Genomic DNA, 14,848 nt, shown 5'->3' with positions numbered 1-14,848 from the left:
GATGTATTGATGTATAAAAGATGCTACATTTTCCAAAGTTTGAGCCTGTTTAGTATGATAGCTAAGAGATCTACAACCAGGAAGTCTTTTGGTCAAATCTTGTGTCTGCCATGGACTCTCTCACTGACCTTAGGCAAGCCACTTTCTCTCATTCCCAGCCCACTCCTTGTCTGAAATAGGAAATGTGATAAAATACCAGCATATATTGCAGGGGGGCTGCATCAAGATAATGTACATGAAAGATCTGAAAGTACTTACACAAATCCTTAAGTATTAATATCTATCTGATGAAGTGTGCATGCACACGAAAGCTCATACCAAAATAAAAACTTAGTTGGTCTTTAAGGTGCTACTGAAGGAATTTTTTTTTATTTTGTTTCGACTCAGACCAACACGTTCTGATGCAATAACAAGATATCTCTCACCTTTTCCATTTTTATTTGTTCTCTTTTCATAGCAAGCTCGGAAGCCTTATGATGTGCGTGATGTGATCGAACAATACTCTCAAGGGCATCTCAATATGATGGTTCGAATAAAAGAACTCCAAAGAAGGTACCCAGCCTACAGTTGCTTCAGGTGCCCTGTGGGCCAGCAGTGAGGGATGGACATTTGAGAAGCATTTTGGGGCAGAAATGTTGTACACAGAAATTGGTGATGTTACATTGTCTAACACTGTATTAAAGAGACTTGCTGAAGTTGTGTATGTTAACAGGTTATTGTTCCCGCAGGGGAATGGAATATGCCTTAGCATTTTTTCAAATGCTCAAATCATTTCATGCATTTTATTTTCTTGCAGTCTTTATAGAAACTCTGAAAGGTTCACCAGTTTTATAATCCTCAAAATAGAGAAAGGAGGTTGATAGAAGAGTGGCAGAGGTGATACTGATGTTGCTCAGTATCCTTCTACCTCTTGGGAAAAAGAATAGTCTTGTGACTCTTTATAAGGACTAACAAATTCATTATTTATTTATTTTATTCACCATTGGATTGTAGGGGGAAAACCTCAAATGATAAAATGGTATAATTATCTCTAAAAAATTTCAACTGCAATTAAAAACATACAAAATGAAGAAATTTAAGATTTATTTGGAGAAGAAATATAAGATTAAAAATGGACAATAAGGGAAGTGGAAGTATAAAGAGGCTGAAGAAGCAATTAGATATAGTAAGGAGGAAGTAAGATTAAATGTAAAATAATTATTATGATTTCTAGATTCAAATAATATTTTGAAATATTAGAAATTTGTGGTTATAATGGATCAAGAATAATATGTATAATGAGTATCTTAGAAGAAGAATTGATTTATGAAGTAGAGAGTGCTACATTAGTTATAAATAGAAGCGTGGAAGGGGGGGGAAGGAGGAAGTCGACAGAAGAAGAAATTGTATTGATTATATTGTTAAAGAAAGGTTTTTTTCTTTTTGGTCTTTTTCTTTTTGTATTTTTTGTTTTTTGTTATTTTTGTTATTTTTTCTTTTATCTACATTTTTCAATATTTTTGTATGTGTTAAAATCAATAACAATATATTTTTTAAAAAAATAAAACATACAAAACGTTAAAACCACAATCAAATAGACCAAAACAGGTTAAAACTCATACAAAGTTTCAAAACTGTAGGCTTGTCTAAATAGGAATGTCTTCAGCAGGCTTTTTAACAGGCTTTTTGCAAGGATTATGCCACCGGCTCCCTTGGCTTATAGAGTGAAATGAGCGCCGCAAGCCCAGAGTTCTAATATTATCATGACCATTCTAGATATCCAGGTTGATAATAGAAAGACCAGGCCCCTGGTGGCAGCCAAAATGGCGCATGATGCACAAAATAAAATTGCCTGTCTTGGGCGCCTTGGCCCTGCTAACTTAACTTCTTTCCTGAGCAGGTGGAGGAGGAGAGCCTCTGTCACTGATCTCAAATCTCTGGCAGGTTTGTATGAATGTAGGCAGTCCTTTGGATAACTTGATCCCAAGCCACTAAGGGCTTTAATGGTTATGACCGACACTTTGAATTGTGCCCTGAAGTGTAAGGGTAAAGGTAAAGGGACCCCTGACCATTAGGTCCAGTCGTGACCGACTCTGGGGTTGCGGCGCTCATCTCGTGTTATTGGCCGAGGGAGCCGGCGTACAGCTTCCAGGTCATGTGGCCAGCATGACAGAGCCGCTTCTGGCGAACCAGAGCAGCGCATGGAAACACCGTTTACCTTCCCGCTGTAGCAGTACCTATTTATCTACTTGCACTTTGACATGCTTTCAAACTGCCCTGAAGTGTATAGGCAGCTACTACAGCTGACACAGAATTGGTGTAATATGGTATGGGTGTTTAGTTTTTGTGAAAATCCAGGCTGCTGCATTCTGCCCCAGCTGAAGCTTCTCCACTGTCTTCATGGGCAGCCCCATTTGGAGCCCATTTTAACAGTCCAGTCTTGATGTAATTGGGACAGGAATTGCTGTTGCATGAGCCTCCATATTCACATAGGATTGCACCTGGCTGATAAAAGGCACTCCTTGCCACCCCTGGCAGCTTTGGTTCTGCAGATAATGTTGATTCCAAGAGGAGCCCCAAGCTGCAAAGATGGTCTTTCAGTGGAAGTGCAACCTAATTCAGCCCCAGGTAAATTCATCCAAGCAGAACCAGCCATTTCCCCAGTCACAGTATTTCTGTATTTGTCTGGGTTATATTTCAATTTGTTTACCCTCATCTATCTCAAATCTGCCTCTAGACAGAGTCAGGTATTTCACAGCCTTCCTAGGATTAGCCAATGGAAACATGAGGCAGAGTTGTGTGTCATCTGCGTACTAATAAGGAGCAGGACCAAGGAACAGTCTCTGTGTAGGCTTGCTCTCTCCTACTGTAGATCGCACAAGCAAAATTGGCACCACTAAAACCTGAAGCACAATGAAATCAATTTGATAACATTCTTGTGTAATCAAATTCTCTTTTTCAGGTTGGATCATTCCTTGGGGAAGCCTGGCCTCTTTCTTCCAGGTACAGAACATTTCTATAGACCTATCAGTTGCATCAGCCAATGAAGGGCAGGTGGGGGGGTATTTAACTCAAAATGTAGGCCACTATTTAGTTATTATATTCAACTGATAGTCAACAAAAGGTTGTGAAAAGCTCTCTCTTTAATGATTCTTACAGAATTATATGTGCATATTTTACTACGCATGTAAAACATAACCAATGTCAGAGGAACGGCCATCTTACAGGCTTTTCTCCATGCATCTTTAGTTACAGGTCTGTCTTACATAGCTCAGTGATCAGGAAGGGAGGGCAGTTGAACTGCTTTTCTCTTTCTGGATTAACTTGATTTGCTCTCCGTAATATCAGCTCCCCTTCATGGATCAATGCCTTGTCGTGGTGAAGGGGCTTGAATAACTCAGAGAAGCTATGAGCTATGCCATGCAGGGCCACCCAAGATGGACAGGTCATAGTGGAGAGTTTTGACTAAATGTGATCCACCTGGAGAAGGAACTGGCAAGCCACTCCAGTATCCCTGCCAAGAAAACTCCATGGACAAAGACAACAGGCATATAAAAGTTATGACGCTGGAAGATGAGCCCCTCAGGTCGGAAGGCGTCCAACATGCTACTGAGGAAGAGTGGAGGACAAGTACAAGTAGATTCAGAGCTGATAAAGCGGCTGGGCCAAAGCCGAAAGGTCGCTCAGTTGCGGATATGCCTGGAAGCGAAAGGAAAGTCCGATGCTGTAAAGTAAAAATATTGCATAGGAACCTGGAATGTAAGAACCATGGATGTAGGTAAGTTGGATTTGTTCAAAAATGAGATGGCAAGAATTAATATTGACATCCTGGGCATCAGTGAACTAAAATGGAAGGGAATGGGCGAATTCAGTTCGGATGGCTATCATATCTACTACTGTGGGCAAGAATCCCGTAGAACAGTGATCCTCAACCCCCGGGCCACGGACCGGTACCGGTCCGTGGATCAAGTGGTACCGGGCCGCCCAAGGAACATTTAAATACAATTAAATTAAAATTATTAAATCAAAACAATCTAAATAAAATATAAACAATCAACGTTCCCCCCCTCAGCGGGCCGCAGTAAAATTATCAAACGTCGACTGGTCCGCGGCGATAAAAAGGTTGGGGAGCACTGCCGTAGAAGAAATGGAATGGCCCTCATAGTCAACAAAAGAGTGGCAAAAGCTGTAATGGGATGCAATCTCAAAAATGATCTCGATACGAATCCAAGGCAGACCTTTTAACATCACAGTAATCCAAGTTTATGCACCAACTACCGGTGCTGAAGAAAGTGAAATTGACCAGTTCTATGAAGACTTACAACACCTTCTAGAAATGACACCAAAGAAGGATGTTCTTCTCATTACAGGGGATTGGAATGCTAAAGTAGGGAATCAAGAGATAAAAGGAACAACTGGCAAGTTTGGCCTTGGAGTTCAAAATGAAGCAGGGCAAAGGCTAATAGAGTTCTGTCAAGAGAACAAGCTGGTCATCACAAACACTCTTTTCCAACAACACAAGAGACGACTCTACACATGGATATAACCAAATGGGCAGCATCGAAATCAGATTGATTATATTCTCTGCAGCCAAAGATGGAGAAGCTCTATACAGTCAGCAAAAACAAGACCTGGAGCTGACTGTAACTCAGATCATCAGCTTCTTATAGCAAAATTCCAGCTTAAACTGAAGAAAGTAGGAAAAACCACTGGGACAGGTTTAAGGATTTAGATTTGGTGGACAGAGTGCCTGAAGAACTATGGATGGAGGCTCGTAACATTATACAGGAGGCAGCAACAAAAACCATCCCAAGGAAAAGGAAATGCAAGAAAGCAAAATGGCTGTCCAACGAGGCCTTACAAATAGTGGGGGAGAGAAGGCAAGCAAAATGCGAGGGAGATAGGGAAAGATACAGGAAACTGAATGCAGATTTCCAAAAAATAGCAAGGAGAGACAAGAGGGTCTTCTTAAATGAGCAATGCAAAGAAATAGAGGAAAACAATAGAATGTGGGAAAACCAGAGATCTGTTCAAGAAAATTGGAGATATGAAAGGAAATTTCGTAAAAAGATTACCATAATCAAGGACAAATGGGTAAGGACCTAACAGAAGCAGAAGACATCAAGAAGAGGTGGCAAGAATACACAGAGGAATTATACCAGAAAGATATGGAGGTCTCGTACACCCCAGGTAGTGTGGTTGCTGACCTTGAGCCAGACATCCTGGAGAGTGAAGTCAAATGGGCCTTAGAAAGCACTGCTAATAACAAGGCCAGTGGAAGTGATGATATTCCAGCTGAACTATTTAAAATTTTAAAAGATGATGCTGTTAAGGTGCTACACTCAATATGCCAGCAAGTTTGGAAAACTCAGCAGTGGCCAGAGGATTGGAGAAGATCAGTCTACATCCCAATTCCAAAGAAGGTCAGTGCCAAAGAATGCTCCAACTACCGCACAATTGCGCTCATTTCACACGCTAGCAAGGTTATGCTTAAAATTCTACAAGGCAGGCTTCAGCAGTATGTGGACCGAGAACTTCCAGAAGTACAAGCTGGATTTCGAAGGGGCAGTGGAACCAGAGACCAAATAGCAAACATGCGCTGGATTATGGAGAAAGCTAGAGAGTTCCAGAAAAACATCTACTTCTGCTTCATTGACTATGCAAAAGCCTTTGACTGTGTCAACCACAGCAAACTATGGCAAGTTCTTAAAGAAATGGGAGTGCCTGATCACCCCATCTGTCTCCTGAGAAATCTCTATGTGGGACAAGAAGCTACAGTTAGAACTGGATATGGAACAACTGATTGGTTCAAAATTGGGAAAGGAGTACGACAAGGTTGTATATTGTCTCCCTGCTTATTTAACTTATATGCAGAATTCATCATGCGAAAGGCTGGACTAGATGAATCCCAAACCGGAATTAAGATTGCCGGAATAAATATCAACAACCTCAGATATGCAGATGACACAACCTTGATGGCAGAAAGTGAGGAGGAATTAAAGAACCTTTTAATGAGGGTGGAAGAGGAGAGCGCAAAATATGGTCTGAAGCTTAACATAAAAAAAAAAAAACAACCAAGATCATGGCCACTGGACCCATCAGCTCCTGGCAAATAGAAGGGGAGGAAATGGAGGCAGTGAGAGATTTTACTTTCTTGGGCTCCTTGATCACTGCAGATGGTGACAGCAGTCACGAAATTAAAAGATGCCTGCTTCTTGGGAATAAAGCAATGACAAACCTAGAGAGCATCTTAGAAAGCAGAGACATCACCTTGCTGACAAAGGTCCGTTATAGTTAAAGCTATGGTTTTCCCAGTAGTGATGTATGGAAGTGAGAGCTGGACCATAAAGAAGGCTGATCGCCGAAGAATTGATGCTTTTGAATTCTGGTGCTGGAGGAGACTCTTGAGAGTCCCATGGACTGCAAGAAGATCAAACCTATCCATTCTGAAGGAAATCAGCCCTGAGTGCTCACTGGAAGGACAGATCGTGAAGCTGAGGCTCCAATACTTTGGCCATCTCATGAGAAGAGAAGACTCCCTGGAAAAGACCCTGATGTTGGGAAAGATTGAGGGCACTAGGAGAAGGGGACGACAGAGGACGAGATGGTTGGACAGTGTTCTCGAAACTATGAACATGAGTTTGACCAAACTGCGGGAGGCAGTGGAAGACAGGAGTGCCTGGCGTGCTCTGGTCCATGGGGTCCTCACCAAACTTGGCTGGCTGTATAACATCATCTTACTAGCTCTACCCTATCAGGACACCCTCCCCTCACTTATCTGGATAGTGGCAGCAATATGAGTGGTAGAAAGATGTGAGTCAGAGCTTTGGTTAATTTAGCTGTGAAAGCAGGGAACATTCTCAGCCCTTTATCCAAGGGTGTCAGGGGTTGCCTTCCCTTGTGTCCCAGCATACCTGGATCTCTGACATTGGTGTCCCTACAGCTTACCTAGGTGGCGCTGGGCAGAGCAGGGCAGCAGCAAGGGTGGGATGGCACAAATGCCTTGGTGGAGCCAGGCCCTGTGCTTTTGTTATGCCTGCACAGCAGTGCCCTTGCCGCTGTCCTTCTCCACCAGCATCATTGAGGTAAACTGCAGCAACATTGGTGTTAGGATGGCAGCTGTGTCCCACCACACCGGCAACTATGGTTGGTCTTTATCTAATATGGGAAATACAGTGCAATCATGTTGCCAGCCAATTTTCTACTAGAAAATTTGCTAGAACCAAATTAAACAAACTAGCTGCATTTTTTTCCAGATGTATAATTGAGTGGTTTTTCTCTTTTTTCTTTTTTAAGAAAAGGGAGTAGACAAAGGATACTATACAGTAGGAGCAAGACTGATCCGGCTGGAGGATAAGGTAAGGATTTGTTTGTTTGTTTTTCTTTCTTTCTTTCTTTCTTTCTTTGTTTTAAAACACTCTCCACACACCGTTAATGATATCAGATTTATGTGCCATGAAGATTGTATCTTATCATCATTTACTTTAAAACTCTGAGAAACCAAGATAGGAAGAGAATACAGTACACTAAAACAGCCACCCAGAGTGGCTAGGGAAACTGAGCCAGATGGGTGTGGTATAAATAATAAAATTATTATTATTATTATTATTATTATTATTATTATTATTATTATTACATTTGATGAAGAAGTTTTTTGTAGGCTGTGTTAGGGGCTGCTCTCTATACACGTCAAACTTTGATGCAAACTTTGGTGCAAAGCAGGGAGCCAGTGTGGTGTAGTGGTTAAGAGTGGTGTGTACCAGGCAGACCTCCTTTTTTCCCCCTTCTCCAAATGAAGCACAGGATAGATGTGCTTTACAAGAGAACTGAAATGGTGTGAGATGTAGCCAGCCGTGCCTGTGGCCTATACATTCATTTCTATTGATCCCACTGTCTCCTCTGGGCAAGCAGATTTCATAGGTGTTTGTTAGGGTTTTGATGAAACAGGTTTTGCAGGACTTTGGAGACAATAGTGGGGCAACATTGTGTGTCTACAATGAAGGCTCTGTTTGAAACTATTTTCATTCTCCAGCCAGGGATATATGTTTAAACATTACACCTTCCATAATAGTTTCCTTGCTGAACAGACTTAATCCCTTGTGAAATGCACCCTGGAAGTGAAGTCCTGGGGCAGAGCCAGACCTGTAGCGGGGAAAGGGCCTGTGGGGGGTTAGAACTGGGGCTACGTTGACAGGTGGGTAGAGTCAGTGGATGCTGTATAAAAGGAAGGAGTAAGTGAATGCCGTGTACAGTTGTACCTTGGTTATCAAACAGCTTAGTTGCTGAACAAATCGGCTCCCGAACGCCACAAACCCAGAAGTAAGTGTTCCAATTTGTGAACCTTTTCAGAAGCTGAACTTCCGACACTGCTTCCGCTTGAGTGCAGGAAACTCCTGCAGCCAATCAGAATACATGCCTTGGTTTTCTAATGGTTTGGGGAGTCAAATGGACTCCCGGAACGGATTAAGTTCGAGAACCAAGGTACGACTGTATAAGGAAAAGAGGGGGAGCAGAGGAGGACAGAAACTATGAAAGAAAAAACTGAGTGAGGGCTCATCCAGACTTATTTTTCTGTGGCATTTCTAGGTGCAGGTCTGTGTTAAAATGCTGTGGCCAAGCGCTTTTTTAAAACGGTAAACCCAAATTGCCATTTGTTTTAATTCAGCATTAAATCCGCCAGACTTTTTGTTGTTGGGCAAGCTCCATTGAAATCAACAAGTGAAATTTCAATATTTTAGAAGTTACTGCAGATTAAGGACATCATCATCATCATAATCATTTTAAAGCTTGTTTTGAAACTAGATTGAACCACTGTGTAATGCACCCTGACCTCTCCCAATCCATCTTTTGACTTCAAAAGGAAGTACTGCTAATATGTGTCTTCCCCCACCTTCTGTCACACCTCATGGTTTTGCATTTGTTTAGTATGACTTGAAATTGTGTAAATGATGCCTCCTAATGCCAGCCCTGAGGAGCCGACTCCCAGTCCAGTGCTACTGCTGCATGTTGGCAGAAAACGGCGGACACTCGGGGTTTATGTCACTTATTAAGTGAGGAACTTGCAAAAATACACTTCAATTGCCAACTTCAGCAATTGAAAGTTGGCATGCTCTATATATCCCCATCACCTTTAGCTCAGTTGTGATGTGTTTGTGTAGATTTAGTTATAGAAGGCTAGTTCCATGATTTCATGTTAGGGCACCGAGAGAAAGGCACCCTAAGGAGACCTGCTGAACCTAGAGGTGGAAGGGCATAGACTCCTCTCATCTGCCTCTGACCTTCTTGGCTGCTTTGGGATCAGTGGACACTGACCATACTTGTCTGGGGAGGGGAACACCTTACCTTGCTTGACTGTATAGCTAGCATTGATTGTACTAATTGTACAATAGAAATCTCAGTCCCCCTTTTGGCTCTGTGAACTACTGATTGTTGGCTTATATTATGCTTTATTGATTTATTTGTAAATTAAACCAAAGGCCTTCTTTGATTTGCTCTTGCTTACAAATAACTCATGCTGTTGTAGTTGGTATTGTAGCTGCTTGTGGTTCAATTCAGGCTACATGGAGATCTACAAGATGTGTATGGGGTCCCCTCTCCAACGGCAAATGTGTGCCATTTGGCTGAACCTTCCCTAGCTTCAATTTAAGGAGTTAACTTTAACTCCACAGATTCTATTTAAATATATTTGGACAATTTTTTTCCAACATGTTGTTGGCATTCATATCTGTTTAAATTTGCAATCTGAAACCTCTACAATTCAGATAGGGTATTACGAATGCCCTATTTATTGTTTTCTATTTAACATTTTAAAGGGGAAAAACATGTATGCCGCAAGGTGAGAGAGGAAGCAGAGAAATCTGAAAAATAAAAACTGAGAGGGACAGGAATTGATGAATAAAAAAGTGTGAAAAAGATAGCTATCTTGATTTTTGTAAAATATACATATTAGATAATTTCATAATTATATGGAAAGCATTTGTGATATTTACAGCTACAATTGACATACTCATTTTACCACAACTGTTCCACATTTATAGACAAAGAAACAATAGCACACTAAGTCAAAACAATAACTTGGTAACATTTAAAATGGGCAGAAATGCCAAGGGATGTTGAGCCATAAAGCTGAAGGCTTTAGAGCAAGATGTCAGACACAAAGTCTGAACAAAGCACAGGCTTTGTTGAAATAAGTTTTGCTTTTATTTTTAGTAAGAGCCAGGCTAACTGGAAGAACATTTAATTTGTCGGAAATGCAAATCTGTTCTCTTTCCGCCCCAAAGGGATGGTGAAGTTGTGTGATCCAAGGACTAGAATACTAGAAATGAACTACTGAGGTGGAATATCAAGCATCCATCTTCTACATCAGCTGGGGGAGGGGGAGGAAGGTACTTGCCTTTTAAAAAAATGGGTCAAGGAGTGCCAATGCAAGTTGGGACTACAACAGAATCAGAATGGAACAGTGGATTCTTTATGGAGGGAACAGGGATATCTGTCCACCAATTTTCCTTACTCTTGACATTCTTCTACACCAAACTTGGACAAACTTAGAAGACTCCACACTGTCAGGAATCCTGAGAAGGCAAAGTTTCTGATCACGCAAAGGCTCCAAGGTGTCAGTTTCTAAAAGCCTGTTGTAATAAGAAAGTATTCACCTCCCAGTGACCTGCCACCCGACAGGGAGGAAGGGAGTTCCAAAGTCTGGAAGCAGCCACTGAGAAGACATTAGTAGTCCTATTGCCAAAGTTAACATGCCAAAGTTAACATGAGGACAGGGTGGGCATCTGGTCTGCTGTTGCTGGTGATGAGCTGTTTGAGGTTGTGGAGCAAGTACAAACATCCCTACACCCAAGTCCCTGAGGATCATCTAGTCCAACCACTTGCAATGCAGGAATCTCCACTAAAGCATCCCTGACAGATGGACATCCAACCTCTGCTTAAAACCTCCAAGGAAGGAGAGTCCACCACCTTCCAAGGAAGTCTGTTCCACTGTCAAACAGCTTTTACCACCAGAAAGTTCTTCCTGATGTTTAGTCAGAATCTCCTTTATTGTAACTTGAAGTCACTGGCAAGAGCTCCGCCCAACCCCAAAGAGTCCGCTGGCTGGCAACCTCTATTGGCTAGCCTGGAGCGCCCATCAGCCAGCTTGGAGGGTGGGCTCAACTTCTGAGGTGCCTAGCAAGCTAGGCTGCGTGAGGCAAGCAAGTGAGGGCATAAACTTTTACATCTTATTTTTTTATGACTTCAAAAATGGGACAAAAGGCATCCCAAACAGGAGAGGGGACTCTGTGCCCTCCAAACAGAACAAATCTGGATTTTAAAGGACAGGTGACAACAAGGTGCCTCAGCTTGCATGCTATGTTAAGAACACTTCATTTGCCATAAGTTATTTTGGCTCATTCTTGTCATTGTTCCTCAGGTGAATTTTTATTTGCATGGCCCTAGGATGTAGGCAGAGTGCTTGGTAAGCACAACTTTTCACATATATGTTGGTCATCCTCCTGGCTGATAACATATGACGTTAACATGAGGTACGTAGATTGGCTGGGTGCTGTGCATCAAACAAGCATCACATTCTGCTTCCTTTAAACAAAGTGATACATCTTTGGCTATAAAGGGACATGCTCCCCCCCCCATCCCTCCATTAGTATATCATAGAATCATAGAATCATAGAGTTGGAAGAGACCACAAGGGCCATCCAGTCCAACCCCCTGCCAAGCAGGAAACACCATCAGAGCATTCCTGACAGATGGCTGTCAAGCCTCTGCTTAAAGACCTCCAAAGAAGGAGACTCCACCACACTCCTTGGCAGCAAATTCCACTGTTGAACAGCTCTTACTGTCAGGAAGTTCTTCCTAATGTTTAGGTGGAATCTTCTTTCTTGTAGTTTGAATCCATTGCTCCATGTCTGCTTCTCTGGAGCAGCAGAAAACAACCTTTCTCCCTCCTCTATATGATATCCTTTAATATATTTGAACATGGCTATCATATCACCCCTTAACCTTCTCTTCTCCAGGCTAAACATACCCAGCTCCCTAAGCCGTTCCTCATAAGGCATCGTTTCCAGGACTATGACCATTTTGGTTGCCCTCTTCTGGACACATTCCAGCTTGTCAGTATCCTTCTTGGACTGTGGTGCCCAGAACTGGACACAGTACTCCAGGTGAAGTCTGACCAGAGCAGAATACAGTGGTACTATTACTTCCCTTGATCTAGATGCTATACTCCTATTGATGCAGCCCAGAATTGCATTGGTTTTTTTTAGCTGCTGCATCACACTGTTGACTCATGTCAAGTTTGTGGTCTACCAAGACTCCTAGATCCTTTTCACATGTACTGTTCTCAAGCCAGGTGTCCCCCATCCTGTATTTGTGCCTTTCATTTTTTATTTCTTTTTTGCTGAAGTGTAGTACTTTACATTTCTCCCTGTTAAAATTCATCTTGTTTGCTTTGGCCCAGTTGTCTGATCTGTTAAGGTCATTTTGAAGTGTAATCTTGTCCTCTGGGGTATAAGCCACCCCTCCCAATTTGGTGTCATCTGCAAACTTGCTCAGGATGCCCTCAAGCCCATCATCTAAGTCATTGATAAAGATGTTGAACAAGACTGGGCCCAAGACAGAACCCTGTGGCACCCCACTAGTCACTACTCTCCAGGATGAGGAGGAGCCATTGATGAGCACCCTTTGGGTTCAGTCAGTCAGCCAGATACAAATCCACTGAATGGTAGCATTGTCTCTAAGACTTAAACCAATCTTAATCTGGACTGATAATTGTATGTTTAGATGCATGAATTCAACTTGTTTTCACCTTAGCTTACTCAGCTGAACACAACTGAGCTACATGTGCAGCATGCAAGTGCACACCTCTGAAGTCACAAGTGCTGCACTGCTAAGAGCCAAACCATTGTCTGACTTAGTGGTTTGTCCCATCCCCCCCAACTATGAGCAGTGAGCCAAGGGCAAGCTTTGGTTACCACTTGTGTTTGTTTTCAAGAGAAACAATTCACAAGCCTGGCTTCAGATTAGGGCTTTTTTCCCAGCCAGAACTCACCAGAACTTGGTTCCGGCCCCTCTCAGGTGGCCTCCATTAGCATTATAAGAGAACAAGGGAGGCGTTCAAGGTGAGTTCCGGCACCTCTTGTGCTAGAAAAATTAGTTCAGATGTAACAATAAACAATATGGATGCTTTAGTTAAGATTCCCATATTGCAGGGGTTTGGACTAGATGGCCCTTGGGGTTCCATCCAACTCTACCATTCTGTGATTCTGTCATTCTAAGATCATGGCTTAGCTCCCAGCAGTAGGACAACAACAGGAGTGGGTAAGGAGCCATGCACCTACACTTTGTGTCTTCACATTGAAACCATGGTTTAACTAGTGCTTTGAAGGAACGTGTAAACCAGTCCAGGGAAGAATCTGGAGGTATTGTTAAAATGGAGGCCCTGGGCTTTTTTTCTATTTCAAAAGAGAAAATGTTCAAAGTGAAACACACGGGATGGCTACTTTAAGAATCCAGTATTTACAGTTTAAAAATAAGTAACAAATAATATTTGGGCTTCAGAAATCAGACTCATTGATTTTTGCTTTAATCCCTACCAAATGTGGTCTACACATTTAGCAAATGACTATGTTCAGCTTGTATACACACAGAGCCCTATGCAAGCAAGAGGAGTGGTTTTGCCAGTGGGGAAAGATTAATGTGGTCTGCTTTATGTACTATATATATTTACGGTACCTATAATGAGCCTGTGTACATGAATACAAAACCATTAAAAGTATTAAAAATGTCAAGATTATGTTAATTCAGTACTGAAAGGAATCCTTCGCTCTAAATTATAGCTAAGAAATTACATTGCTCATTCATGAATTTTATGTTTAAGTGGCTGTTTCCAAAAATGTCACTGTAGAAAGGTTCATTTTCCTTGGCTGGTGCTCCATAGCTGTACCTGTGTTTATTCAGGCAAAGAAATGCTGGAAACTAAAATAACTTCTCACATACAGTATTTATGTGTGCTTGAAATGTGAATGAACTAAGGCCTGCTCTGCACATGCAATAGGATGAAGTGGAAGAATGGACTTGTAGTGCTTTAGGCTGTTGGTAGCATCACAAATGTGTATAAAATTCTACAAGTAGAAAACTCAGATGAAGGGGAGGCTGTTTTTCATTGATGTAGCTAATTAACTGTAGTTAATTAATGAACAAGTTAAAAAGCTAAACACTGGGAGTAAGCCCCATTGAACTCAGTGGGATTTCTGAATGGATACATGCTGGACTGTACTTTGAACATTTGTAGCACCTCACTGAAATCTTATTAAAAATATAAGAATCAAAGGGAGACTATTTTCAAGTACAGCGAGGCCATTTCTTAAATTAAACATACAATACCTGGCCTTCATTTCACTCTTGAAGAAAGTCTAGTTCTTGGAGGTTTTGAGCCAGTGTTGGTAAATAAGGCACAGTTCTTAATTTAACCACTGAAGTGTAAATTTGTGGGTTTGACCAAAACTTTGAAGCAAAACACACAGATAGATGCTGATGCAAATGTTTTTATTTTTACTATAGTTGTGCTTCTGTTCCCTCTTTTGGATCTAGCAGGACATATTCTGTGCTGGACTGTCAAAAGACACTGTTGTCCAACCCAAGATATTCTTACGGTATTAGGAAGTACAGAGCTGAGATGGGGTTCACTGCCTTATAGCCACTTGTCGGAAAGTTCAAGTCCTTGCAAGACTGTCTGCAATATCACTGATAGTTTTCTATGTGCAAGGGACTATTCTGTCATGTGCCCCCCCCCCCCGCTGTCTGAAGTGCTACAGCCCCCCGGACGCAGGTTGCCTGTCTTAGTGAGAACTAGCCTGCAGGTTCCAAGCTT

General features: G+C 41.9%; 1 protein-coding gene across 1 annotated transcript in view; it reads left to right on the top strand.

Annotated features, from left to right (window-relative positions):
- LOC118096523 (potassium voltage-gated channel subfamily KQT member 1-like) overlaps nt 1-14,848 on the top strand; it is a 265,503-nt gene that overhangs the window by 165,404 nt on the left and 85,251 nt on the right. The window contains exons 14-17 of the mRNA XM_035138468.2: nt 458-552; nt 2,942-2,982; nt 3,229-3,234; nt 7,276-7,337. Of these exons, the coding sequence (XP_034994359.1) occupies nt 458-552; nt 2,942-2,982; nt 3,229-3,234; nt 7,276-7,337 (204 nt within the window). The remainder of the gene's footprint in view (nt 1-457; nt 553-2,941; nt 2,983-3,228; nt 3,235-7,275; nt 7,338-14,848) is intronic.

This window comes from Zootoca vivipara, chromosome 5 (assembly GCF_963506605.1).
Source record: "Zootoca vivipara chromosome 5, rZooViv1.1, whole genome shotgun sequence".
Classification (NCBI taxonomy): Eukaryota; Metazoa; Chordata; class Lepidosauria; order Squamata; family Lacertidae; genus Zootoca; species Zootoca vivipara.
Note: the sequence above shows the minus strand (reverse complement) of the source record. Positions and strands in the feature narration are given on the sequence as shown.